This window comes from Haliaeetus albicilla, unplaced genomic scaffold, assembly GCF_947461875.1.
Source record: "Haliaeetus albicilla unplaced genomic scaffold, bHalAlb1.1 scaffold_168, whole genome shotgun sequence".
Lineage (NCBI taxonomy): Eukaryota > Metazoa > Chordata > Aves > Accipitriformes > Accipitridae > Haliaeetus > Haliaeetus albicilla.
In genome coordinates this window covers 1-23,814 of record NW_027212559.1, presented here as the reverse complement: position 1 = coordinate 23,814, position 23,814 = coordinate 1, and the positions used below count along the sequence as shown (strand labels likewise).

At 67.8% G+C, this 23,814-nt stretch overlaps 3 protein-coding genes and 1 long non-coding RNA gene across 4 annotated transcripts; 3 read left to right on the top strand and 1 right to left on the bottom strand.

Annotated features, from left to right (window-relative positions):
* The first annotated feature begins 58 nt into the window (after nucleotides 1–58).
* On the top strand, nucleotides 59–13,313 carry FIBP (FGF1 intracellular binding protein). The gene is given in 12 exon segments (XM_069778076.1): nucleotides 59–138; nucleotides 702–792; nucleotides 2,732–2,862; nucleotides 2,864–2,931; nucleotides 4,301–4,427; nucleotides 5,343–5,443; nucleotides 6,575–6,708; nucleotides 8,363–8,471; nucleotides 9,063–9,126; nucleotides 9,712–9,798; nucleotides 10,980–11,077; nucleotides 12,270–13,313. Coding segments are annotated over 11 exon segments (1,074 nt in total). The 5' UTR covers nucleotides 59–138; nucleotides 702–707; the 3' UTR covers nucleotides 12,340–13,313.
* A 316-nt stretch (nucleotides 13,314–13,629) lies between these two features.
* Nucleotides 13,630–18,860, top strand: LOC138684444 (EGF-containing fibulin-like extracellular matrix protein 2; the record flags this gene model as incomplete). The annotated part of the gene is made up of 9 exons (XM_069778071.1): nucleotides 13,630–13,706; nucleotides 14,100–14,187; nucleotides 14,408–14,456; nucleotides 15,356–15,592; nucleotides 16,051–16,170; nucleotides 16,770–16,889; nucleotides 17,285–17,404; nucleotides 18,144–18,260; nucleotides 18,712–18,860. Coding segments are annotated over exons 2-9 (996 nt in total), but the record flags the coding sequence as incomplete, so codon positions are not given.
* Nucleotides 18,861–19,026: 166 nt separating this feature from the next.
* Nucleotides 19,027–20,197, top strand: LOC138684450 (uncharacterized). Its single transcript, XR_011323709.1, has 2 exons — nucleotides 19,027–19,219; nucleotides 19,872–20,197. It is a non-coding gene; the product is annotated as an uncharacterized lncRNA (long non-coding RNA).
* A 1,050-nt stretch (nucleotides 20,198–21,247) lies between these two features.
* Nucleotides 21,248–23,809, bottom strand: ZFPL1 (zinc finger protein like 1; the record flags this gene model as incomplete). The annotated part of the gene is given in 7 exon segments (XM_069778075.1): nucleotides 21,248–21,435; nucleotides 21,437–21,551; nucleotides 21,992–22,102; nucleotides 22,894–22,960; nucleotides 22,963–22,983; nucleotides 23,098–23,173; nucleotides 23,711–23,809. Coding segments are annotated over 7 exon segments (552 nt in total), but the record flags the coding sequence as incomplete, so codon positions are not given.
* Between the last annotated feature and the right edge of the window lie 5 nt (nucleotides 23,810–23,814).

The following is a 23,814-nucleotide window of genomic DNA, read 5'->3' as shown; positions in this document are numbered from 1 at the left end:
CCGGGACGTCTGGGTCCCGCCTCCGGGAGGGGGGAAAAGGGGAGGGAGGGAGGGGGATCGCCCCGCCCCGGCGCCTGGCGTCATCGCTGCGTCGGTGGCGTCATCAGGAAGGGGCTGGAGGCGGGAGCGGAGCGGCCGGTCAGTGCCCGGGGGGGCGGGGGGGGCCGGACCCCTGGGTCCCCTTTGGGTGGGGGTCGGGGTGCCCGGACCCCCGGGTCCGCTCTGGGGGGGAGTAGGGGGGTGCCCAGACCCCTGGGCGTTTTCTGGGGGGGGTCGGGGTGCCCGGGTCCCCTCTTGGGGGGGTGGGGGGTGCCCAGACCCCTGGGTCCCTTCTGGGTGGGGGTCAGGGTGCTCGGACCCCCGGGTCCCCTCGGAGCGGGGAGGTCGGGGGGAGTAGGGGGGTGTCCGGACCCCCGGGTCCCCTCTTGGGGGGGTGGGGGGTGCCCGGACCCCTGGGCCTTTTCTGGGTGGGGGTCGGGGTGCCCGGACCCCCTCTTGGGGGGGGGTGGGGGGTGCCCAGACTCCTGGGTCCCCTGTGGGGGGGGGGTGTCCGGACCCCTGGGTCCCCTTTGGGTGGGGGTCAGAGTGCTCGGACCCCCGGGTCCCCTCGGAGCGGGGGGGATATGGGGGGGTGGAGGGAGCCCGGGTCCCCTCTGGGGGGTGGGGGGGGCGGTTGCCTGGACCCCCCCGGGTCCCCGCAGGCGGCCATGACGAGCGACCTGGACATCTTTGTGGGGAACACGACGCTGATCGACGAGGAGGTCTACCAGCTCTGGCTGGACGGGCACTCGGGTGCGCCCCCACCCCGGGGTGTCCCCCCCAGACCCCGGGGTGTCCCCCCTCCCTGGACGCTTGGGTCCCCTTTCCTGGACACCCGGGGGGGGGGGGGGGCAGACCCCAAGGTCACCTGCAGAGCAGCGCTGCTTGTGGGGGGGCCACGTCCCCCGGTGTCCCCTGTCCTTTGGTGGGCGTGTCCCGTGGTGTCCCCCTGTGCCACCGTAGCCTTGTCCCTCGGCGTCCTCACGTGTCACGGTGTCATCATCCCATGGTGTCCCCATGTTCTCTATCTCTTGGTGACCACGTCCCATGGTGTACTTGTGTCCCCATCTCCTGTATCTGCTGGTGACCATGTCCCTTGGTGTCCACATGTCCCTTCTCCCTTGGTGTCCCCATGTCCCTTGGTGTCCCCATGTTCTCTTTCCCTTGGTGACCATGTCCCATGGTGTCCCTGTGTCCCCATCTCCTGTATCTCCTGGTGACTATGTCCTATGGTGTCCCTTGGTGTCCCCATGTCCCTTGGTGTCCCCATGTCCGTTCTCCCTTGGTGTGCCCATCCCATGGTGTCCCCATGTTCTCTATCTGTTGGTGACCACCTCCCATGGTGTCCCTGTGTCCCCATCTCCTGTATCTGCTGGTGACCATGTCCCTCGGTGTCCCCATGTCCCTCGGTGTCCCCATGTCCCTTCTCCCTCAGTGTCCCCATGTCCCTTCTCCCTTGGTGTGCCCATCCCATGGTGTCCCCATGTTCTCTATCTGTTGGTGACCACCTCCCATGGTGTACTTGTGTCCCCATCTCCTGTATCTGCTGGTGACCATGTCCCTCGGTGTCCCCATGTCCCTCGGTGTCCCCATGTCCCTTCTCCCTCAGTGTCCCCATGTCCCTTCTCCCTTGGTGTGCCCATCCCATGGTGTCCCCATGTTCTCTATCTGTTGGTGACCACCTCCCATGGTGTACTTGTGTCCCCATCTCCTGTATCTGCTGGTGACCATGTCCCTCGGTGTCCCCATGTCCCTCGGTGTCCCCATGTCCCTTCTCCCTCAGTGTCCCCATGTCCCTTCTCCCTTGGTGTGCCCATCCCATGGTGTCCCCATGTTCTCTATCTGTTGGTGACCACCTCCCATGGTGTCCCTGTGTCCCCATCTCCTGTATCTGCTGGTGACCATGTCCCTCGGTGTCCCCATGTCCCCATGTCCCTCGGTGTCCCCATGTCCCTTCTCCCTCAGTGTCCCCATGTCCGTTCTCCCTTGGTGTGCCCATCCCATGGTGTCCCCATGTTCTCTATCTGTTGGTGACCACCTCCCATGGTGTACTTGTGTCCCCATCTCCTGTATCTGCTGGTGACCATGTCCCTTGGTGTCCCCATGTCCCTTCTCCCTTGGTGTCCCCATGTCCCTTGGTGTCCCCATGTTCTCTTTCCCTTGGTGACCATGTCCCATGGTGTCCCTGTGTCCCCATCTCCTGTATCTCCTGGTGACTATGTCCTATGGTGTCCCTTGGTGTCCCCATGTCCCTTGGTGTCCCCATGTCCCTTCTCCCTTGGTGTCCCCATCCCATGGTGTCCCCATGTTCTCTATCTGTTGGTGACCACCTCCCATGGTGTCCCTGTGTCCCCATCTCCTGTATCTGCTGGTGACCATGTCCCTCGGTGTCCCCATGTCCCTCGGTGTCCCCATGTCCCTTCTCCCTTGGTGTGCCCATCCCATGGTGTCCCCATGTTCTCTATCTGTTGGTGACCACCTCCCATGGTGTACTTGTGTCCCCATCTCCTGTATGTGCTGGTGACCATGTCCCTTGGTGTCCCCATGTTCTCTTTCCCTTGGTGACCATGTCCCTTGGTGTCCCCGTGTCCCCTCGCCCCTGGGTGTCCCCGCGCCCCCTGTCTCTGGGTGGCCCCGTCCCCCGGCGTCCCCGTGCCCTCTCCCCCCGGTGACCGTGTCCCTGTCCCCGCAGTGGCGGAGGCGGTGGCCCGGCGGCTGCGGGGGGGGGTCCTGGAGCGGGCCGGGACCTCGGTGGCCGTCCTGCAGAGCGACACGCGGGACCACTACCGCACCTTCCAGATGCTGGAGCGGCTCCTGCACGCCCCCCCCCCGCCTGCTCCAGCAGCTCCTCTTCCAGATCCCCCCCTCCCGGCAGGCCATGCTGGTCCAGCGGTCAGCACTGGGAGGGGTTGGGGGGGCACTGGGAGCACTGGGAGGGGCACTGGGAGGGGTTGGGGGGGCACTGGGAGCACTGGGAGGGGCACTGGGAGGGGTTGGGGGGGCACTGGGAGCACTGGGGGGGGCACTGGGAGGGGTTGGGGGGCACTGGGAGCACTGGGAGGGGCACTGGGAGGGGTTAGAGGGATACTAGGGGGGTATTGGGAAGGAACTGGGAGGGCTTGGGGAGTACTGGGGGCACTGGGAGGGGTTGGAGGGGCACTGGGGGTGTATTGGGAAGGAACTGGAAAAAACTTGGAGGGGTTAGAGGGATACTGGGAGCACTGGGAGGGGTTGGAGGGGCACTGGGGGGCACTGGGAGGGGATAGAGAAGCACTGGGAGGGGTTGGAGGGGCACTGGGGGGCACTGGGAGGGGCACTGGGAGGGGTTAGAGGGATACTGGGGGGGTATTGGGAAGGAACTGGGAGGGCTTGGGGAGTACTGGGGGCACTGGGAGGGGTTGGAGGGGCACTGGGGGTTATTGGGAAGGGACTGGGAGGCACTGGGAGGGGTTGGAGAGGGACTAGGAGGAGCTGGGGGGCAGTGGGAGGGGTGGAGGGATACTGGGGGTGTATTGGGAAGGAACTGGAAGGCGCTGGGAGGGCTTGGGGGGGTACTGGGGACACTGGGAGGGGTTGGAGGGGCACTGGGGGTGTATTGGGAAGGAACTGGAAAAAACTTGGAGGGGTTAGAGGGATACTGGGAGCACTGGGAGGGGTTGGAGGGGCACTGGGAGGGGATAGAGAAGCACTGGGAGGGGTTGGAGGGGCACTGGGGGGCACTGGGAGGGGATAGAGAAGCACTGGGTGGGGTTGAGGGGACACTGGGAGGAGCTGGGGGGGCAGTGGGAGCACTGGGAGGGCTTAGAGAGACACTGGGGGGCTGTTGGGAAGGGATTGAGAGCGGTTGGAGGGGCACTGGGGGAACCTGGGAGGGGTTCGGGGGGGGCACTGGGAAGGGACTGGGAGCACTGGGGGGGATATGGGGGAGCAGTGGGAAGGGTTGGGGTGCAGGGCAGTTTTGGGGGGGTCCCCCCCACCTTTGAGGAGAACTTCCCATGGGGGCTGCTGGGGGGCTCAGGGGTGGGGTGGGGGGGGCTGAGGTCGGGTTTTGGGGTGCGGGTGAGTTTTGGGGTCCCCTCCAAATTTTGGGGTGCCCCCCCAGGTACTACATCTTCGAGGAGGGCTGCACGGGGGTGCTGTTGAGGGGGGGCTGAGGAGCAGCTTTTGGGGCTGAGAAGCAGCTTAGGGGGGGCTGAGGGTGGGTTTTTGGGGTGCAGGTGGGTTTTGGGGTCCCCCCAAATTTTGGGGTGTCCCCCCCCAGGTACTACGCCTTCGAGGAGAGTTTTGCGCGGGAGCTGCTGGGGAAGAAACTCTCGAAGGGCACCAAGAAGGACCTGGACGAGATCAGCGCCCGCACGGGGGTCTCCATCAAGAGCTGTCGCCGCCAGGTGGGCACCCCAAAACTGGGGGGGCACCCCAAAATCCGGGGGGCACCCTAAACCCCAGGAGGAGCACCCTCAAACCCAGCAGGGGCTGCTCTGAAACTTGGAGGGGTGGGGGGGCACCCTGAAACCTCAGCGGAGGTCCTGTGAAATTTGGGGGCACCCCAAAACCAGAGATGGGCACCCCAAAACTGGGGGGCACCCTAAAATCTAAGAGGGCACCCCAAAACCCAGGAGGGCACCCTAAAAAGCAGAGGGGCTACCCTGAAACCTGGAGGAGGGGGGGGCACCCTGAAACCTCAGCAGAGGCACTGTGAAATCTGGGGGCACCCCAAAACTGGGAGGGGCACCCCAAAACTGGGGGGCATCCCAAAATTCAGGAGGGCACCCCAGAATGGGGGGAGGGGTGAGGAGGCACCCTGAAATTGAGGAGGGGGGCTCAGCCTGGGGTTGGGGGGGGCATGAGGCACCCTAGAATTACAGAGGCACCCTGAGATGGGTGGGCACCCCAAAACGGGGGGGGCACCCAGATATTGGGGGGTGCTCCCTAAAATGGGGGGGGACACCCCAAAACTGGAGGGGGGGCGCATTAGATTGGGGGGGGCATCAAGCACCCCAAAATTGGGGGAATCTGGGTTAAGGGGGATTAAAAGTTGGGGGGGCAGAGCTGAAAGTGGGGGAGAGTTCCCTAATATTGGGGGGGGCCCCATTGGGGGGGGCATTTTTGGGGGGTCCCCGATATTGGGGGGGTCCCCAAAACCCTGGGGGAGGGTCCTGCGCAGCGGGTGGGGGACAGTTTGGCCCCATTGGGGAGCGTTTGGGGGGGTGGAGGGGGTCCAGAGGGGTGAGGGGGGGTTCAAGGGGGTTTGGGGGTGCTGGGGGGGTACCCCCAAATCTGACACACACACCCCCCCCCCCCAGTTTGACAACTTCAAGCGGGTGTTCAAGGCGGTGGAGGAGCTGCGGGGGCCGCTGGCCGACAACATCCAGCAGCTCTTCTTGCTGCCCCCCCCCCTCGCCCGGTCAGCACCCGAGGGTGCTATGGGTGGGGGGTCCCAGGGGGGGTAGTGGGAGCCACTGGGGGTTGTCATGGGGTGTTACGGGCGTGTTCTGGGGTCCCATGGGTGCTGGGGGGGGTTGCATGGGGAAGTGGGTGGGGGGAGTCCCATGGGTGCTGGGGGGTCCCGTGGGTGCTGGGCTTGGGGGGGGGGATCCTATGGGGGCTTGGGGAAAGAACCTGGGGTCCCATGGCTGCTGGGGGGCTGCTGGGGGGTGTTAGGGGGTCCCATGGGTGCTGGGGGGGGTCCCATGGGTGCTGGAGGGGGGCTGCTATAAGGTTCTGGGGGTCCCATGGGTGCTGGGGGGGCTTCTATAGGGTGTTAGGGGTCCCATGGGTGCTGGGGAGTTCCATGGGTGCTGGGGGGCTGCTATAGGGTGTTAGGAGGTCCTATAGGTGCTGGGGGGGTGTTATGTGGTCCCGTGGGTGCTGGGGGGGTCCCGTGGGTGCTGGGGGCATCGTGTGGGTGCAGGGGGCTCCCATGGGTGCTGCGGGGGGTCGTATGCGTGCTGGGGGGGCTGCTATAGGGTGTTAGGGGTCCTGTGGGTGCTGCGGGGGTCCCGTGGGTGCTGGGGGGTCCCATGGGTGCCGGGTTGGGGGGGGGAAGCCTGTGGGGGCTTGGGGAAAGGACCTGGGGTCCCATGGGTGCTGGGGGCTGCTGGGGGGTGTTAGGGGGTCCTCTGGGTGCTGGGGGGGTGTTATGTGGTCCTGTGGGTGCTGGGGGGGTCCCATGGGTGCTGGGGGGGCTGCTATAGGGTGCTGGGGGGGTCCTATGGGTGCTGGGGGGGTCCCATGGGTGCTGGGGGCATCGTGTGGGTGCAGGGGGCTCCCATGGGTGCTGTGGGGGGTCGTATGGGTGCTGGGGGGCTGCTATAGGGTGTTAGGGGTCCTGTGGGTGCTGGGGGGTGTTACATGGTCCTGTGGGTGCTGGGGGGGTGTTATGTGGTCCCATGGGTGCTGGGGGTGTTGTATGGGTGCAGGGGGCTCCCATGGGTGCTGGGGGGGTGCTGGGGGGGGTGTTACGTGGTCCCGTGGGTGCTGGGGGCTGCCAGGAGAAGCGCTTCAGGGGGCGCCCCCGGGCGCCCACCCCCCGCAGGGACTACGCCGCCGTCGTCTTCTTCGCCAACAGCCGCTTCGAGACGGGGAAGCGCCGGCTGCAGTTCCTCACCTTCGGGGACTTCGCCGCCTGCGCCCAGCACATGATGCTGCACTGGACCCAGGGCGCGCTGGGTGAGGGGGCACGGGGGGACACTGGGGACCTCGTGGGGACACTGGGGACCTCGTGGGGACATTGGGGACGTCACGGGGACAGGGGCACCCCCTGGGGTGGGGGACGCGGGGCGTCACCTCCTGCGCCCAACACGTCGTGCCGCGTTGGAGCTGGGGGGCTCTGGGCGAGGGGACGTCGTGGGGACGTCATGGGGCATCGGGGACATCATGGGGACATCGGGGACACCCTGGGGACATCATGGGGACAGGGGCACCCCCCTGGGGTGGGGGACACGGTGTCACCTCCTGCACCCAAGACGTCGTGCTGTGTTGGAACTGGGGGGCTCTGGGCGAGGGGACGTCGTGGGGACATCATGGGGACATCGGGGACATCAGGGACGTCATGGGGACGTCGGGGATGTCATGGGGACAGGGGCACCCCCTGGGGTGGGGGACGCGGGGTGTCACCTCCTGCGCGTGGTGCTGCCTTGGAGCTGGGGGGCTCTGGGCGAGGGGACACCCTGGGGACACTTGGGGACCCTCTGGCTTCAGGGTCGCCCCCCCCGGGGAGGGGGGGACACGGTTCGCGCTGTCCCTGTGTTTCTACAGTCCCCCATGTCCCCGTCACCCCCCCAGTGTCCCCAACATCCCCATGACGTCGCTGTCCCCACGAATCCCCTGGTGTCCCCACGTCCCTATGTCCCCGTGAGCGTCGTGCCCCCCCCCCCCCCTCACTGCGCCCGTGTCCCTGATGTCCCCAACATCCCCGTGACCCCCCCAACCCCAGCAACGTCCCAGTGTCCCCACGACTCCGATGGTCCCGTGATGTCCCCCGTGTCCCCGATGTCCCTGTGACCCTGATGACCCCCCAGTGTCCCCCACGCCCCCAATGTCCCCAAGCGCCTGACAACCCCCCGATGCCCCCAGTGACCCCGGTGATGTCCCCAGTGTCCCCATGACTCCCATGTCCCTCATGTCCCCGTGACCCTGATGACCCCCCAGTGTCCCCCGTCTCCCCGATGTCCCCAACCTCCTGGTGACCCCCTGACATCCCTGACACCTTGGTGATGTCCCCAACGTCCCACCGTCCCCACGGCTCCAATGTTCCCGTGATGTCCCCATGACCCCCCAGTGTCCCCCGTGTCCCCCATGTCCCCAAGCCCCTGATGAGCCCCTGATGTCCCTGTGACCCCCCCAACCCCAGCGATGTCCCCTTGTCCCCAATGTCCCAGTGTCCCCACGACTCCGATGATCCTGTGATGTCCCCTGTGTCCTCGATGTCCCCATGACCACGATGACCCCCCAGTGTCCCCCATGTCCCCAAGCCCCTGATGACCCCCGACGTCCTTGACACCCCAGTGGCCCCCCATGACCCCCCGATGTCCCCATGACTCCCATGTCCCCATGATGTCCCCGATGTCCCCGTAACCCCGATGACCCCCCAGTGTCCCCGATGTCCCCAAGCCCCTGGTGCCCCCCTGGTGTCCCCGATGTTCCTGTGACCCCAGCGATGTCCCCAACGTCCCAGTGTCCCCACAACTCCAGTGATCCCATGAAGTCCCCCGTGTCCCCGATGTCCCCGTCACCCCGATGACCCCCCAGTGTCCCCCGCGTCCCCGATGTCCCCAAGCCCCCGATGCCCCCTCATGTCCCCGTGACCCCCCCGTGTCCCCAGCGCCGGAGGCGGCCGAGCCAGACGGGGACGTCCCCAAGTCCTTCCTGCAGGACCTGAAGGAGCTGAAGGTGCTGGTGGCCGACAAGGACCTGCTGGACCTGCACAAGAGGTGGCACCCCGTGTCCTGGGGGACCCCCCCAAAAGCCTGGGGGAACCCATAATCCTGGGACCCCCCCAAAACTCCTGGGGAACCCCAAAATCCTGGGACTCCCCCCAAAACTCCTGGGGGACCCCAAAAATCCTGAGTGACCCCCCCGAAGGCCTGGGGGACCCCAAAATTCTGGGACACCCCCAAAACTCCTGGGGGACCCCCAAAACTCCTGGGGGACCCCCCCAAAAGCCTGAGTAACCCCAAAAGCCTGGGTGACCCTAAAATCCTGGGACCCCTCCCAAAATTCCTGGGGTCCCCCCAAAAGCCTGGGTGACCCCATAATCCTGGGACCCCCCCAAAACTCCCGGGTGACCCCTCCCCCAAACTCCTGGGGTCCCCCCCCAAAAAGCCTGGGGGACCCCATAAACCTGGGACCCCCCCCAAACTCTGGGCCCTCCCCTGAAAACTCCTGCCCCTCCCCAACCTCCTGCCCCCCCCCCCCCAAAACTCCTGGATCCCCCCAAATTCCTGGCCCCCCCCTCAAACTCCTGGGTGACCCCAAAATTCCTGGGGCCCCCCCAAACTCTTGGGTGCCCCCCCCCTCCCCAGCCTGGTGTGCACGGCGCTGCGGGGGAAGATCTCCGTCTACAACGAGATGGAGGCGAATTTTAAGGTGACCCCCCCTGCCCCCCCCCCCCCAAAATCGGAGGGGGGGGCTCCACCCCCTCCCCCCCCCCCCCCCCCCCCCGGATACCTGGGTCCTCTTGGGTGAGGGGCTGGGGGTACTGGGTGCTACTGGGAGTACTGGGTGCCTGGGGGGGGGTGGGGGGTGTCGTGTCCCCCCCAGGCTCTGGGGTCCTTTGGGGGGGGGGGGCTCTCCTGCATGCCTGGGTCTGCTGGAGGGGGGGTCCCCACCCAATGCCTGGCTGTCCCCCCCCCCCAATATCTGGGTGTGTCCCCCCCGGACACCTGGGTCCCCTGGGTGGGGGGGTCCCCCCAAATGTCTGGGTCCCCCCCTGGATGCCTGGGTCCTTTGGAGGGGGGGGTGTCCCCCGGACCCCTGGGTGCCCCCCCCCCCGGACCCCTGGGTCCCCTTGGGGGTGGGGGGGCAACCCAATGCTGGGGTCCGTGGGTCCGTGGGTGCCCTGGATGGCTGGAGGGGGGTGGTGGGTGCCCCTCTGGGTGACTTGATTGGGGGGGGGTCCCCCAAACCCCTGGGTGCCCCCCGCCCCGACACCTGGGTGTCCCCCCCCCGCAGCCCCTTTCGCGGGCGCTGGTGAACGTGGGGGGGAAGCTGACCCACGCGCGCGACGTCCGCGACTTCTTCGTCGACCTGGTGGAGAAGGCAAGGGGGGGGCACCCCAAAATTGGGACACCCCTAAACTGAGGACCCCCCCCCCCAAAACCCAAAAAAACAACCTGGGACACCCCCCCCTTCCCAAAACATGGGAACTCTGGGACTGGGAACCCCCCCCCAAAGCTGGGATCCCCCCCCCCAAAACTGGGACTCCTCCCAATAACTGCAACCCCCCAAAAACTGGGACCCCCCCCCCAAAACCTGGGAACTCTGAAACTGGGAACTACCCAAAACTGGGACCCCCCCCCCAAAAAACTGTGACCGCCCAAAAAACTGCAACTCCCCAAAAACCTGCAACCCCCCCAGAAACTGAGGACCCCCCCCAAAAAACTGGGAACCCCCCAAAACTGGGACCCCCCCCAAAACCTGGGAACTCTGAAAGTGGGAACTACCCAAAACTGGGACCCCCCCCCCAAAAAGCTGGGACCCCCCCAAAACTGAGACACACACCCCCAAGACTGGGACACCCCTAAAAACTGGGACCCCCCCCCCAAAACTGGCAATCCCCAAAATTGGGGACCCCCCCAGGGGTGCTTGGTTGGGGGGGTCACGGATAAGATTTGGGGGTCCCTTGGGCTCAGAAGGGTTGTTGGGGGGGGCAGCAGATTTGGGGGGGGTCCTCTGTTTTGGGGGGGGATTTGTGGGGTTTGGGGGGCTGAAAAGGGGTTTGGGGGGGCTCTGAGTTTTGGGGGGGCTGCGGGGGTTTTTGGGGGGCTGGGGGAGGTTTGCGGGGCTCTCTGAGTTTTGGGGGGCTGCAGGAGGGAGTTGGGGGGGTCTGTGGGGTTTGGGGGGGCTGTGGGTTTTGGGGGGCTCTCTGAGTTTTGGGGGCCTGAAGGGGGTGTCTGTGGGTTTGGGGGGGGAGGTTTGGGGGGGTTCTCTGAGTTTTGCGGGGGCAGCAGGGGGGTTGGGGTGACTGAGAGGGGGTTTGGGGGGCTGGGGGAGGTTTGGGGGGGCTCTTTGATTTTTGGGGGGCTCCGGGGGGGAGTTGGGGGGGGTCTGTGGGGTTTGGGGGGGGTCTCCGAGTTTTGGGGGGCTGGTGGGGAGTTTGGGGGTTTGTCGGAGAGGTTTGGGGGAGCTCTCTGGGGTTTGGGGGGGCTGTGGGGTTTGGGGGGGGTCGGGGGGGTTGTGGGGTGTCGGGGTGCGTTTTGGGGTGCCTGACCCCCCCGCAGGTGATCGAGCCGTGCCGCTCGGACAAGTGGAGCCCCGCGGACCTGCGCCTCTTCCTGGGGCACTACACCGCCGCCCCCCGCGCCCTGCCCGCCTTCCGGTCAGCACCCCAAAACTGAGACCCCCCAACTCTGCACCCCCCCTCCCTGCACCCCAAAAAACTCTCCAGACCCCCCCAAACCCCCCGCAACTCTGCCCCCCACATCCTGCACCCCCAAATCTCTCCAGACCCCTGAACCCCCAAACTCCCTGCAAGCTCTGCACCCCCTTCCCTGCACCCCAAAATCTCTCTGGACAGCCCCAAACCCGAACCCCCAAACCCCCCACAACTCTGCCCCCCCACACCCTGCACCCCAAAATCTCTCCAGACCCCTCTGAACCCCCAAACCCCCCACAACTCTGACCCCCCCACCCTGCACCCCCAAATCTCTCCAGATCCCCCAATCCTCTGACACCCCCAAACCTCCCCCTGACCCCCCCAACTCTGACTCCCCTCCCTGCACCCCAAAATCTCTCCAGACCCCCCAAACCCCCTGCAACTCTGACCCCCCCAGCACCCCAAAATCTCTCCAGACCCCCCAAACCCGAACCCCCCAATCCCCCACAACTCTGTCCCCCAACACCCTGCACCCCAAAATCTCTCCAGACCCCACTGACCCCCCAACTCTGACCCCCCCACCCTGCACCCCCAAATCTCTCCAGACCCCCCAATCCTCTGACCCCCCCAAAACCCCCTGAACTCTGACCCCCCCTGCACCGCAAAATCTCTCCAGACCCCCCCAACCCTCTGATCCCCCCAAATCCTGGACCCCTGACTCAACCCCAGCCCCCCCCCAAATCCTGCCACCCCCCCAAAACCTGAACCCCAATATCCAGCCCCCCCTGCAAAACCTGGTCTCCCTGCACCCCCAAAACCCTGCCCCCCCCAAAGGGGACCCCCCTAAATCTGGGGACCCCCTGACCCCTCCCATAACGGGGCACCCCAAACCCACATGCCCCCCCCCCAAAAACAGGGCACCCCACAAGTGGGGACCCCCCCTCAAGGGACACCCCCAAACTGGGACATCCCCCCCAAGAATGGGGCTCCTCAAAAGTGGGGGGGGCCCCCATGAGTCACCCCAAAACAGGGACCCCCCAACTGAGCCACTGCACCCCAAAAATGGGGGAACCCCCCAAAAACCTGGCATTGGGCTACTGGGGGTTGACCCTAAACCGGGGCGGTTTTACCCCAAAACTGGGTTGGGGGGCACCCCAAAAATGGGGGACCCCCCTGAACCCCGATTTTTGGGCAGGCACCAGGCGCTGTGGGAGCGCTACATGGCCGTCATCACTGCCTGCCTCCTGCGCATGTACCACGACTGAACCCCAAAACTGGGGGGACCCCCAAAAACTGGGGGGGACCCAAAAACTGGGGGACCCCCCCAAAAACGGGGCACCCCAAAAACACCGCACCCCCAAAAAATGGGGATCCAGGAGCTGCGACACCCCAAAAATGAGGATAGCTGGAATATGGGGGACCCCAAAACTGGGGGGCAACCCAAAAGTGGGGGGACCCCAAAAACGGCGGGGGACCCCAAAACTGGAGTAAACCCCCCCAAAAACCGGGGCACCCCACATGCGCAAAATGGGGGATCCAGGAGCTGCGACACCCCAAATATCAGGCTGGCTGGAATATGGGGTACCCCAAAAGTGGGGGGGACCCCCAAAAAATGGGGCACCCCAAAAACCCCACATGCCAAAATGGGGGGATCCAAAGGCTGCGACACCCCAAAACTGGGATGTCCTGGGGACCCCCCCTCCCCAAAACCTGGGTGTCTGCAACTGGGTCACCCCCAAAGAATGACACCCCAAAACTGGGACACCCCAAAATGGGACATCCTCAAACTGGGGCACCCCCAAAAAAATGACCTGCACCCCAAAACACCCCAAAACCAGGATAGCTGGAACACGTGGCACCCCCCAAACTGGGGACACCCCCAAACTGGGAGCACCCCCAAAATGGGGCACACCCCCCCAGAAAAAACCCGACCTGGACCCCAGGACACCCCAAAACCGGACGACGTGGAAGCCGTGATCCCCCCCCCCAAACTGGGAGGTCGGGACCCCCCAAACTGGGGCACCCCAAAACCAGGACACCCCAAACTGGGACACCCCCCCCCAGAAACAGGACATCGACGGGGGCCCCCCCAAAAAATTTGGGGGGGGGTATCCTGGATGCCAGGAGCCGCCCCTTGCTCCTAATCTGGGGGTGCCCCCTATGGGCACCCCAGATTTTGGGGCGACCCCGAAATTTGGGGGGGGGGAATGTGTTTGAATAAAGCACAGTTGAAAGTTGAGCTGATTTTGGGGGGGTCTTTTGGGGGGGTGCCAAAAATCCTCGGGGGGGGGGTCCCAGAAATCCTGGGGGGTCCCCAAAAATCCTTGGGTGGGGTCCCAAAAATCCGGGGGGGAGTATCCCCAAAAATCCTGGGGGGATCCCCAAAAATCCTCGGGGGGCTCCCAGAAATCCTGGGGGGGGTCGGCTGGGGTGGGGGGGTCCCCCAAAAAACTTGGGGCGATAAGTGGGGGGGTCTCTTTTGGGAGGGGTGGTTTTGGGGGGGGGGGGACGTCCCGGACGCTTGGGTCCATGGGGGGGGGGAGTGGGTGGGGTTTGGGCGTGGCTAGGGGGCGTGGTTATGGGCGTGGCTGGGGGGCGGTGCCCTGCGGGACTCCGGGGTCCGCCGGCGTTGGTGAGTTTTTTTGGGGGGGGGGGGGCGGTTATAAGTAAATATTTGGGGTTTTTTTGGGGGGGGGGGCTGCTGGGCTGCTCGGGTCCCATTTCAGACCCCCTCTGAGCCCCCCCCAACCCATCCCTGGGACTTTTTGGGCGTTCCGGGCCCCCCCCCCCCAGTTACTTCCACGTTGGCTTCAAACTCCCCCCCCCCGGACGCCTGGGTGCCCCCCCCAGCAAGGACACCCCCCCCCCAGTAAGACCACCCCCCCCAGGGACACCCCCCCTCCCCAAACCCCCCCCTTCGGGGGGTTTGGGGAGGGGGGGTGTCCCTGGGGGGGGGCTAAAGCCTCGGGGGGGGGGCACAGGCATCTGGGTGCCCCCCCCACCTCTTCCTACTCCCCCCCCCCAGGACGATGGGGACCCCTCGCCTTCCTCTTCCTCTTCCTCTTCCTCATCGCCGCGCCCCCCAGGATCTGGAGGAGCCCGAGGATTACACGGTGCTGGGGGGGGGCTTTTTTGGGGGGGGGGGGCGCGGTTGCCTGGGGGGCTTTCTTTTTGGGGGGGACACACGCCTGGGTTCCTTTTGGGGGGGGGTCCGGATGCCTGGGTCCTTTTTTTTGGGGGGGGGGGGGGGGTGGTCCCTGATGCCTGGGTGGCTTTTTTTGGGGGGGGGTGTCACCTGGGTGACCCCCCCCCGCTATTCCCCCCCCCCCCCAGGAGTGCACTGACGGTTACGAGTGGGACCCCGAAACAGAGCACTGCAAAGGTGGGGGGGGGCGGCTTATTTGGGGGGGGGGGTCCTGGACACCTCGGTCCCCTTTTTTTTGGGGGGGGGGTGTGTCCCGGATTCTTGGGTCCCCTGAGGGGGGGGGTTGGACTTTGGGGGGGTTGGGGGGGTCCTGGACGCCTGGGGACCCTTTTTTTTGGGGGGGTGGGGGGTGAGATGCCCGGTCCCTTTTTGGGGGGGGGAGGGTGTCCCGGATGCCTGGGTCCCCTGGGGGGGGTGTTGGATGTTGGGGGGGTTGGGGGGGGTTCCTGGACAGCTGGGTCCCCTTTTTTTGGGGGGGGGGGGTGTTCTGAACGCCTGGGACCCCTTTTTTGGGGGGGGGGTGAGATGCCTGGGTCCCTTTTTAGGGGGGGTGTCCCGGATGCCTGGGTCCCTTTTTTTTGGGGGGGGGCGGGGTTCCTGGACACCTGGGTCCCCTTTTTTTTGGGGGGGGGGTACTGGACGCCTGGGTAGCCTTTTTTTGGGGGGGGTGTGTTCTGAACGCCTGGGACCCCTTTTTTGGGGGGGGTGAGATGCCTGGGTCCCTTTTTTTGGGGGGGGGGGTGTCCTGGATGCCTGGGTCCCCTTTTTTTTGGGGGGGGGTACTGGACGCCTGGGTGCCCTTTTTTTGGGGTGTGGGGAGGTGCCTGGGTCCCCTTTTTTTTAAGGGGGAGGGTCCCGGACAGCTGGGTCCCCTGGGGGGGGGTTGGATGGGGCTCCTGGACACCTGGGTCCCCTGTTTTTGGGTGGGGGGGGGTTCCTGGACACCTCGGTCCCGGGGGGGGGGGGGTGGATGTTGGGGTGTTTGGGGGGGTCGGGGGTTGTCGGGCCCGCCCGCCCCCCCCGGTGTGTGGGTGTGGGGGGGGTGCTGTCCCCCCACGCCGCGTGTCCCCCCCCAGACGTGGACGAGTGCGCGGGGGGGCCCCCCCCCGTGCCGCGGGGCCATGAAGTGCCTGAACCACTTCGGGGGGTACCTCTGCCTGCCGCGCTCCGCCGCCCTCCTCAGCCCCGCCCCCGGCGCCCGCCCCCCGCCCCGCCCCCGCGGCCGCCACCGCCCCCCGCCCCGCCCCCCGCCCCGCCCCCCGGCGGACACTGCCCGCCCGGCTACGGCCCCGCCCCCGACGGACAGTGCCGAGGTCCGGGGGGGCGGGGCTGAGGGGGTAGGGGCGGGGCTACGGGCTCGGGGGCGGGGGCTACGGGCTCGGGGGCGGGGCTACAGGCTTGCAGCAGGGTTAGATGAGTTCGGGGCGGGGCTATGATTTGGGGCGGGGCTAAGGGGCTGTGCTATGGGCTTGGGGCGGGGCTAGAGCTCAGGGCGGGGCTAAGAGCTAAGATTGGGCGGGGCCAAGGGCTCGGGGGCGGGACTATGATGGTGGGCTGGCGGCTGCCACGTGGGTGGGGCAGAGTGGGGGTAGGGGCGGAGTTAAGGGCTGGGGGCGGGGTCAGTGGGGTTGTGGGCGGGGCTGAGGCCTTAGGGAGGGTGGGGTGGGGCTAAAAGGCTGGGGCGGGGCTTACGGCGGGGCTCGGGGGGGGCCTGGGGGGGATTTGGGGGGTCCCTTGGGGGGGGGGGGGCATTGACTGGTGCCCCCCCCAGACGTGGACGAGTGCCTGGGCCCCCCCCCGTGCCGGCCCAGCCAGGACTGCATCAACCTGCCGGGGGGGTACGAGTGTCGCTGCCCCCCCGGGTACCGGCACCTGCGCACCGAGTGTGTCGGTCAGTGGGGGGGGGGCTGGGGGGTTAAGGGGTGCTGGGGGGGGCTGGGGGGGGTTGATGGGTGCTGGGGGGGTTAAAGGGGTGCTGGAGGTGCTATGGGAGGGGTTTAAGGGGTGCTGGGGGGGTTGAAGGGTGCTATGGGGTGCTGGGGGGTGCTATGGGGGGTTAAGGGGCGCTGGGGGGTGTTATGGGGGTTTTAGGGGGTGCTGGGTGGGGTTTGGGAGGTCATGGGGGTTGCTGGGGTGCTCTGGGGGGTTGCGGGGTGCTCTGGGGTGTGGGAGGTGGTTATGGGGTGCAGGGGGGTGGTTTACAGGTCACCCTGGGGCGCTGTGGGGCAGCTGAGGGTGCTGGGGGGGGTTGCGGGGTGCTCTGGGGTGTGGGTGGTGATTGTGGGGTGCTGGAGGGGGGCTCTGGGGGCTTAAGGGGTGCTATGGGGAGGTGGTTATGGGGTTGGCAGGGGGGTCGAGGGGTGCTGTGGGGTTTGCGAGGTCGCCGTGGGGTGCCGGGTGGTGGTGGTCGGGGGTGTGGGAGGTGGTTGTGGGGGGCAACGGGGGGGTTCTGGGGCACCGTGGGGCAGCTGAGGGTGCCGCCGTGGGCAGACGAGGACGAGTGCCGGTTCCGGTGGTGCCAGCAACGGGCTGCGCCAACTCCCCGGGGGCCTTCGCCTGCCGCTGCCACCCCGGGTTCCGCCTGGGGCCCCGACGGGCGATCCTGCCTCGGTCAGCACCCGACACCCCCCCAGGGGCACCCACCCCCCCCCAGGGGCACCCAACCCCCCTCATGGGCCACCCCCCCCAAGGGCACCCACCTCCCTCCAGGGGCACCCACCCACCCCCAGGGGCACCCAACCCCCCTCATGGGCACCAACTCCCCCACACGGACACCCTCCCCCCCGCCCCAGGGCACCCACCCCTCCCCATGGGCACCCACCCCCGCCCCAAATCCTGGGTCGTGTCACCCCCCCAGGACACCTGGGACCCTTGGGTGGGGGGGGGGGGGGGTGTCCCCAGATTCCTGGGTCCCTGGGGGAGGTGGGGGAGGTTACGAGGTCCCAGGGGGTGTATGGGTGGGGTGGGGGGTTGTGACCCCCCCCATGCCTGGGTGCCCCCCCCAGACGTGGACGAGTGCTCCATGGGCGCCCGCTGCGCCCAGCGCTGCCTCAACACCTTCGGCTCCTTCCGCTGCGGCTGCCGCCCCGGCTTCGCCCTCCAGCCCGACGAAAGGTCCTGCGAGGGTAGGCCACGCCCACGGCTCTCTGGCCACGCCCCTGGCCCAACCCACAGCCCCATACCTGGGCCGCCCCCCCCCCCCCCCCCCCCCCCCCCCGCAGCTTCACCCTCCGGCCTGATGAGCTGTCACGGCAGGCCACGCCCCCGATCATTGGCCACGCCCGTGGCCACGCCCCAATCCATGGCCACCACCCCGATCCCCATAGCCACGCCCCCCCGCTTCACCCCAATAAGCTGCTCATGCCCCGCTAGGCCCCGCCCCTACTTTTGAACCCGCCCCATAGCGATAGCCACGCCCCTCGCTTCTGGCCCCACCCCACATGGCCCTTGTCACCCCCCACGTGGCCCCTGTCCCGCCCACCAACCCTAAGGCCCCTCCCCCAGGATCTATTGCCCCACCCACAATGTGGCCCCAGCCCTGGCCATGCCCACTCTCTAGCTCCACCCTTTCTCCTTGGCCCCACCCCCTCAGTCCCCCCAGCCCCGGCTTCACCCTGATGAGCCCGCCCCCGTCTGACCCCGCCCCTAACCCTTCCCCTGTGTGTAGCCCCGCCACAGCCATCGGCTGCTCCCTGATGGGGGAGGGGCTGTGCCATGGGGCAGCCGTGGGGCTGGCTATGGGGCAGTGTGGGGGTCCACGGGGGGGGCTGACATCCCCGTGGGGCCGACGGTGGGTCTGTTACCTCCCCTGGCCGTGGGTCCGACCCCACCTCCCCCCTCGCCGTGGGTCGCGCCGTGGGGCAGATGTGGATGAGTGCGTGGGGGGGGCCGGCCTGTGCCAGCACCGCTGCCAGAACAGCCCGGGGGGCTTCACCTGCCTCTGCCCCCCCGGCTATGGGGCACACGGCCTCCACTGCCAGGGTACGGCCCTGCCCCACAGCTGCCCCATGGGGGGGCTGCGGGGGGGGGTTATGGGGTATTTGGGGGGGGTAGGGGGTATTAGAGGGGGAAGCTATGGGGTATTTGGGGGGCTGGGGGGTAATGGAGGGGGCTATGGGGCAGTGGGGGGGGTGAGGGGTATTTGGAGGGGTGTGCGGGGTAATGGAGGGGGCTATGGGGCAGTTGGGGGGCAATTGGGGGGGCTACGGGGTAACTGGGGGGGCTATGGGGCAGTTGGGGGCAGTGGGGGGGATGGGGGCTATGGGGCAGTTGGGGGCTATGGGGGTAATTGGGGGTTATGGGGCAGTTGGGGGGCAACTGGGGAGCTATGGGGCAGTTGGGGGGGACTATGGGGCAGTTGGGGGGCTCAGGTTGGGGGGAGGGCTATGGGGCCTGGATACCCGGGTCCCCCCCCCCCAACTCCCCCCCCCAGACCACGACGAATGCACTGAGGGCACCCCACGGGTGCTCGGGGGCCGAGAGCTGCGTCAACACCTTCGGGGGGCACCGCTGCGTCTCCCGGGAACTCTGCCGCGCCCCCTACAACCCCCCCACCCCCACACCCCCAGGTACGGACCCCCCCCCCCGGGGAGGGACCCCCAATATTTTTGGGGGGGGTCTCCCCCTACACCCCACCTCCCACCTTGGGCACCCCAATATTTTGGGGTCACCAGGGATTTGGGGTGGGGGAGCCACCCGGGGGGGTATCTGTGTGGTTGGGGGGGGGGTCCTCACCTTTTTGCCCCCCCCACCCAGGACGTGCATCTGCCCCGTGGGGGTCCCGGCCTGCGCCCCCCGCCCACGGTGGCTCCTTCCACCGCTTCTTGGCCGTCCCCAACGTCACCGACGTCCCAGCCGGCCTCTTCCAGCTGCGGCGACCCCCCGGCACCCCCCGACGCCTGCGCCTACGGGGGGGCCCCCCCGGTGCCTTCCGCTTGCGGGTACTTGGGGGGCTGGAGGGGGGGGGGGGATTTGGGGGGGCTGCGGGGGGGGGGGAAGGGAATTTGGGGGGGTTTAACGGGGAATTTGGGGGTCTGTGGGGAAGTTTGGGGGGGGCCGGGGGGCATTTGGGAGGGGTTAAGGGGGAATTTGGGGGGCATTTGGGGGGGTTAAGAGGAGAATTTGGGGGGGCTGTGGGGAAGTTTGGGGGGGCCGGGGGGGCATTTGGGAGGGGTTAAGGGGGAATTTGGGGGGGCATTTGGGGGGGTTTAAGAGGGAATTTGGGGGGTTTAAGGGGGAATTTGGGGGCTGGGGGGGCACTTGGAGGGTTAAGGAGGAATTTGGGGGGCATTTGGGTCAGTTTGGGGGGGCTGAGGGGCACTTGGGGGGTTTTAAGGGGGGAATTTGGGGGGGCTCTGGGTAGTTTGGGGGGGCAGGGGGCACTTGGAGGGGCTTAAGGGGGAATTTGGGGGGGCTGGGGGGGCACTTAGGGGGTTCAGGGGGAATTTGGGGGGCATTTGGGGGGGTTAAGGGGGAATTTGGGGGGGCTCTGGGGCGGTTTGGGGGGCTGGGGCTCACCTGGGGGCAGCTGGGGCGCTGTGGGGCGGGGAGGGGGCGGTCCTGCCCCCTCTGACCCCGCCCCCTCCTCCCCAGGACCTATCCAATCAGAGCGCTCTACTGGAGTTGACCCGCCCCCTGGCCGGGCCCCTCCAATTGGTTGCTGGAGGTGGAGCTCCTCCCTCCGGGCCCCCCCCAAGCCCCTCCTCTGACCCCTACGGCCACGCCCACCCTCGACCCTGAAGCTCCGCCCCCTCCCGGCCACGCCCTGGCTTTGCTCCGCCTCCACCTCTTCATGGGGGAACACCCCTTCTAGGGGAGGCCCCGCCCCCTCCCAGAGCCCCGCCCCCTCCACGTCAGCACCGAGCATCGGCCCCGCCCCCGCATTGGAGGGGGCGGGGCCAAACAATGAGTTTGTCGGTGCTCAGCCGAGTGCGGAGTGGTTGGGGGGGGCACTGGAGGAACTGGGGGAATACTGGGAGAGTATTGGGAAGCGCTGGGGGGGTTACTGGGAGGCGCGGAGGTGGCACTGGAAGGAACTGGGGGGCACTGGGAGGCACTGGGAGGTGAGATGGGGCACTGACAGGTACTGGAAGGGTACTGGGAGGGTACTGGGAGGCACTGGAGCATAGTGGGAGCACTGGCAGGTACTGGGAAGTGCTAGGGGGGTACTGGGAAGCGCTGGGGCACTGACAAGTACTGGAAAGGTACTGGGAAGCACTAGGGGCTACTGGGGAGCACTGGCAGGGCACTGGGAAGAACTGGGGGCACTGGGAGGTGTGTGGGCACACTGGAAGGAACTGGGGGGTACTGGGAGGTACCGGGAGGGGCACTGTGAAGGCCTGAGGGGGGCAGTGGGAGGTGAGGGGAGGCACTGGGAGGGTACTGGGAAACGTTTTGGGGGGTACTGGGAGCACTGGGAAGTATGAGGGGCACTGGGAGGTACTGGGAGGTACAGGGGGGCACTGGGAGGTGCTGGGGAGCACTGGAAAGCACTGGGGAGGGCACTGGGAGGTGAGGAGGGGCACTGGCAGGTACTGGAAGCATACTGGGAGGATACTGGGAAGCGCTGGGGGTACTGGGAGTGCTGGGGGTACTGGGAGCACTGCGAGGGTACTTGGAAGCGCTGCGGGGTACTGAGAGGGTACTGGGAAGCACGGGGGGGCACTGGAAGGAACTGGGGGGCACTGGGAGGTACTGGGGGAGGTATGGGGGGGGCACTGGGAGGAACTGGGGGGCACTGGGAGGTACTGGGGAGGTATGGGGGGGGCACTGGGAGGAACTGGGGGGCACTGGGAGGTACTGGGACCCCCCCCAGTAACCACACCAAACCCCTCACACTTCCACCCCCGGGGGGGGACACATTTATTACCCCGGGGGGGCGGGGAAAGGAGCAGCCCCTCCCCCGGAGACCCCACCCCCTCCTAGAAACCCCACCCACCCCAGGGGCCCCGCCCCGAGTGGGAGGGGCCTCCCACCACCCAGGGCACTACCATTCCCCCGGGGAGGGGGGGGGGGTAATTTTGGGGGGGTATTTTTTTGGAGAGGGGGGCATTTGGGGGGGGTATTTTTGGGGAGGGGGTATTTGGGGGGGCGGTCAGTGCCCCACGCGGAGGTGGGGGTTGTGCAGCGGCTCCAGGGCGGGGTCGCCCCCTCCCCCCGTCGCCCCCCCCCCGGCCCAGGCTCCCCAGGAGGAGGAGGAGGGCAGCGAAGGCCACGGCCCCCCCAGCGCCAGCACCAGCAGGGGGGGGCGGGGGGGGGCCCCGCGCCCGACACCTGGGGGGGGGGGGGGGGGGGGGCAGAGGGTGAGTGCGCCCCCCCTTTGCCCCCAGCCCCCAGAATTGCCCCCCCAACACCCCAACTGCCCCCCCCGGAACCATTTGCCCCCCCCCCAAGGCTCCCATCTACCCCCCAGCCCCCCAAGTTGCCCCCCCATGACCCCCCCAGCCCCCCAAGTGCCCCCCTCAAGCCCTCCATGACCCCGCCCAGCCCCCCAAATGCCCCCCCATGACCCCCCCAGCCCCCCAAAAGCCCCCCCCAGACCCCCAGGAGCCCCCCCAAACCCCTAAAGTGCCCCCCCCACACCCTCATGACCCCCCCAAGTGCCCTCCCCACCCCCCCCAGGAGCCCCCCCATCTCACCAGCCCCCCCTCAATCTGCCCCCCAACCCCCTAATTTGTCCCCAGCCCCCCCCAAGTGCCCCTCCCCAGCCCCACCTGAGGGCGGGGGGCAGCCAGGCGAGGGGGGGGCGCCGGCGGTACTTGTCCTCCTCGCGGTCGGGGGGGGCCCGGCTCTCGCGCCCCCCCAGAGGCTTGCGGGGGGCCTGAGCCTGCGGGTGGGGGGAAGGTGGTCAGGGGGGGACCCCCAAACCTCGCCCCATAGCGGGGGGGGGGCCCCCAACCAAGTCATCCCCCCGCCCCGAGCCCCCCAATACAACAGAGCAGGGACCTGGGACCACCCCCAGCCCCCCAGTGAGGAGCTGGGACCCCCCCAGCCCCATAGTGAAGGAGCTGGACACCCCCAGCCCCATAGCAGGGACCTGAGACACCCCCAGCCCCATAGCAGAGACCTGGGACCCCCCCCAGCCCCCATAGCGAGGAGTTGGACCCCCCCACCCCCACCCCATAGCAGGGTCATGACATCCCCAGGGGTGCCCCAGCCCCATAGCAGGGGGGGCTCAGCCCCATAGCAGAGTTCTAGACCCATAGCAAGGAATCCCAGCCCCATAGCAGAGTCTCAGCCTCATAGTGGGGGGGGTCCCAGCCCCATAGCAGGCGGTCCCAGCCCCATAGCAGGGGGTCCCAGCCCTGCATCAGGGGATCCCAGCCCCATAGTGGGGGGGTCCCAGCCCCATAGAAGAGTCCCAGCCCCATAGTGGGGGGAGGGGTCCCAGCCCCATGGGGGGGGGTCCCAGCCCCATAGAACAGTCCCAGCCCCATAGTGGGGGGGTCCCAGCCCCATAGAAGAGTCCCAGCCCCATAGTGGGGGGAGGGGTCCCAGCCCCATGGGGGGGGTCCCAGCCCCATAGAACAGTCCCAGCCCCATAGTGGGGGGGTCCCAGCCCCATAAAAGAGTCCCAGCCCCATAGTGGGGGGAGGGGTCCCAGCCCCCCAACTTACCCGCGTGCAGGGTGAGGGTCTCAGCCCCCATGTGGACGACAGCGTGAGGAGGGGGGGGGCTCGGGGGGGCTCAGGGGGGGTCACAGGGGCTGTGGGGAAAGAAAAGGGGGGGGTCAGTGGGGGGGGGGAGGAGCTCCCCCAAGGTTGGGGGGGCCCTGGGGGGGGTTTTAGGGTTGCCCCCCCCCCCGTGCCCCCCCCCTCACCCCTGAAGCCGTCCCAGGTGCCATCGGGTGCCCCCCCCTCGGGGTCGGGGTCCGGCGTCGCCTCTGCGTCCTCGATCTGCGGGGAGGGGGCACCCCATTAAAGGGCCCGCCCCCCCCCCGTGAGGATGGGGGGGGGCAGGGACATGCTGGGGGGGGGGTTGTGGTGTTGGGGGGGAAATGTGGGGGTGTCTGGGGGGGGTTTGGGGGAGCATGGGGGGTTTGGGGGGGTAATAGTGGTGCTGGGGGGGGCAATGGGGGTTTGGGGGTATCTGGGGGGGGGCAGGGAGTGCCTGGGGGGGACACACGGGGTGTCTGGGGGGGGCAATAGGGGAGCTGGGGGTGTCTGGGGGGGGGGTTGGGGGTCTGGGGGGGGTATGGGCTGCCTGGGGGGACACACATGGGGTGTCTGGGGGGGGCTTGGGGGTGTCGGGGGGGCAATAGGGGTGCTGGGGTGCCTGGGGGGGGGCAAGGGGGGTTTGGGGGGTGCCAGGGGTGGGCCCAGGGGTGCCCTGAGGGGGGGGGCAACCAGGGTGGGCTTGAGGGTGCCGGGGCGGGGGGGGGGGAGAGGGTTTTGGGGTGCCGGGGGGGTCGTGTGCGTTTTTGGGGTGCTCACCAAGGGGAGGCCGAGGCCGGGGCGGGCCCAGGGGGCGGAGGCGAGGCGGGCGCGGAGGGCGGCGGCGACGGGGCCCTCCAAGTTGGGGGGGGGGAAAAGGGGCC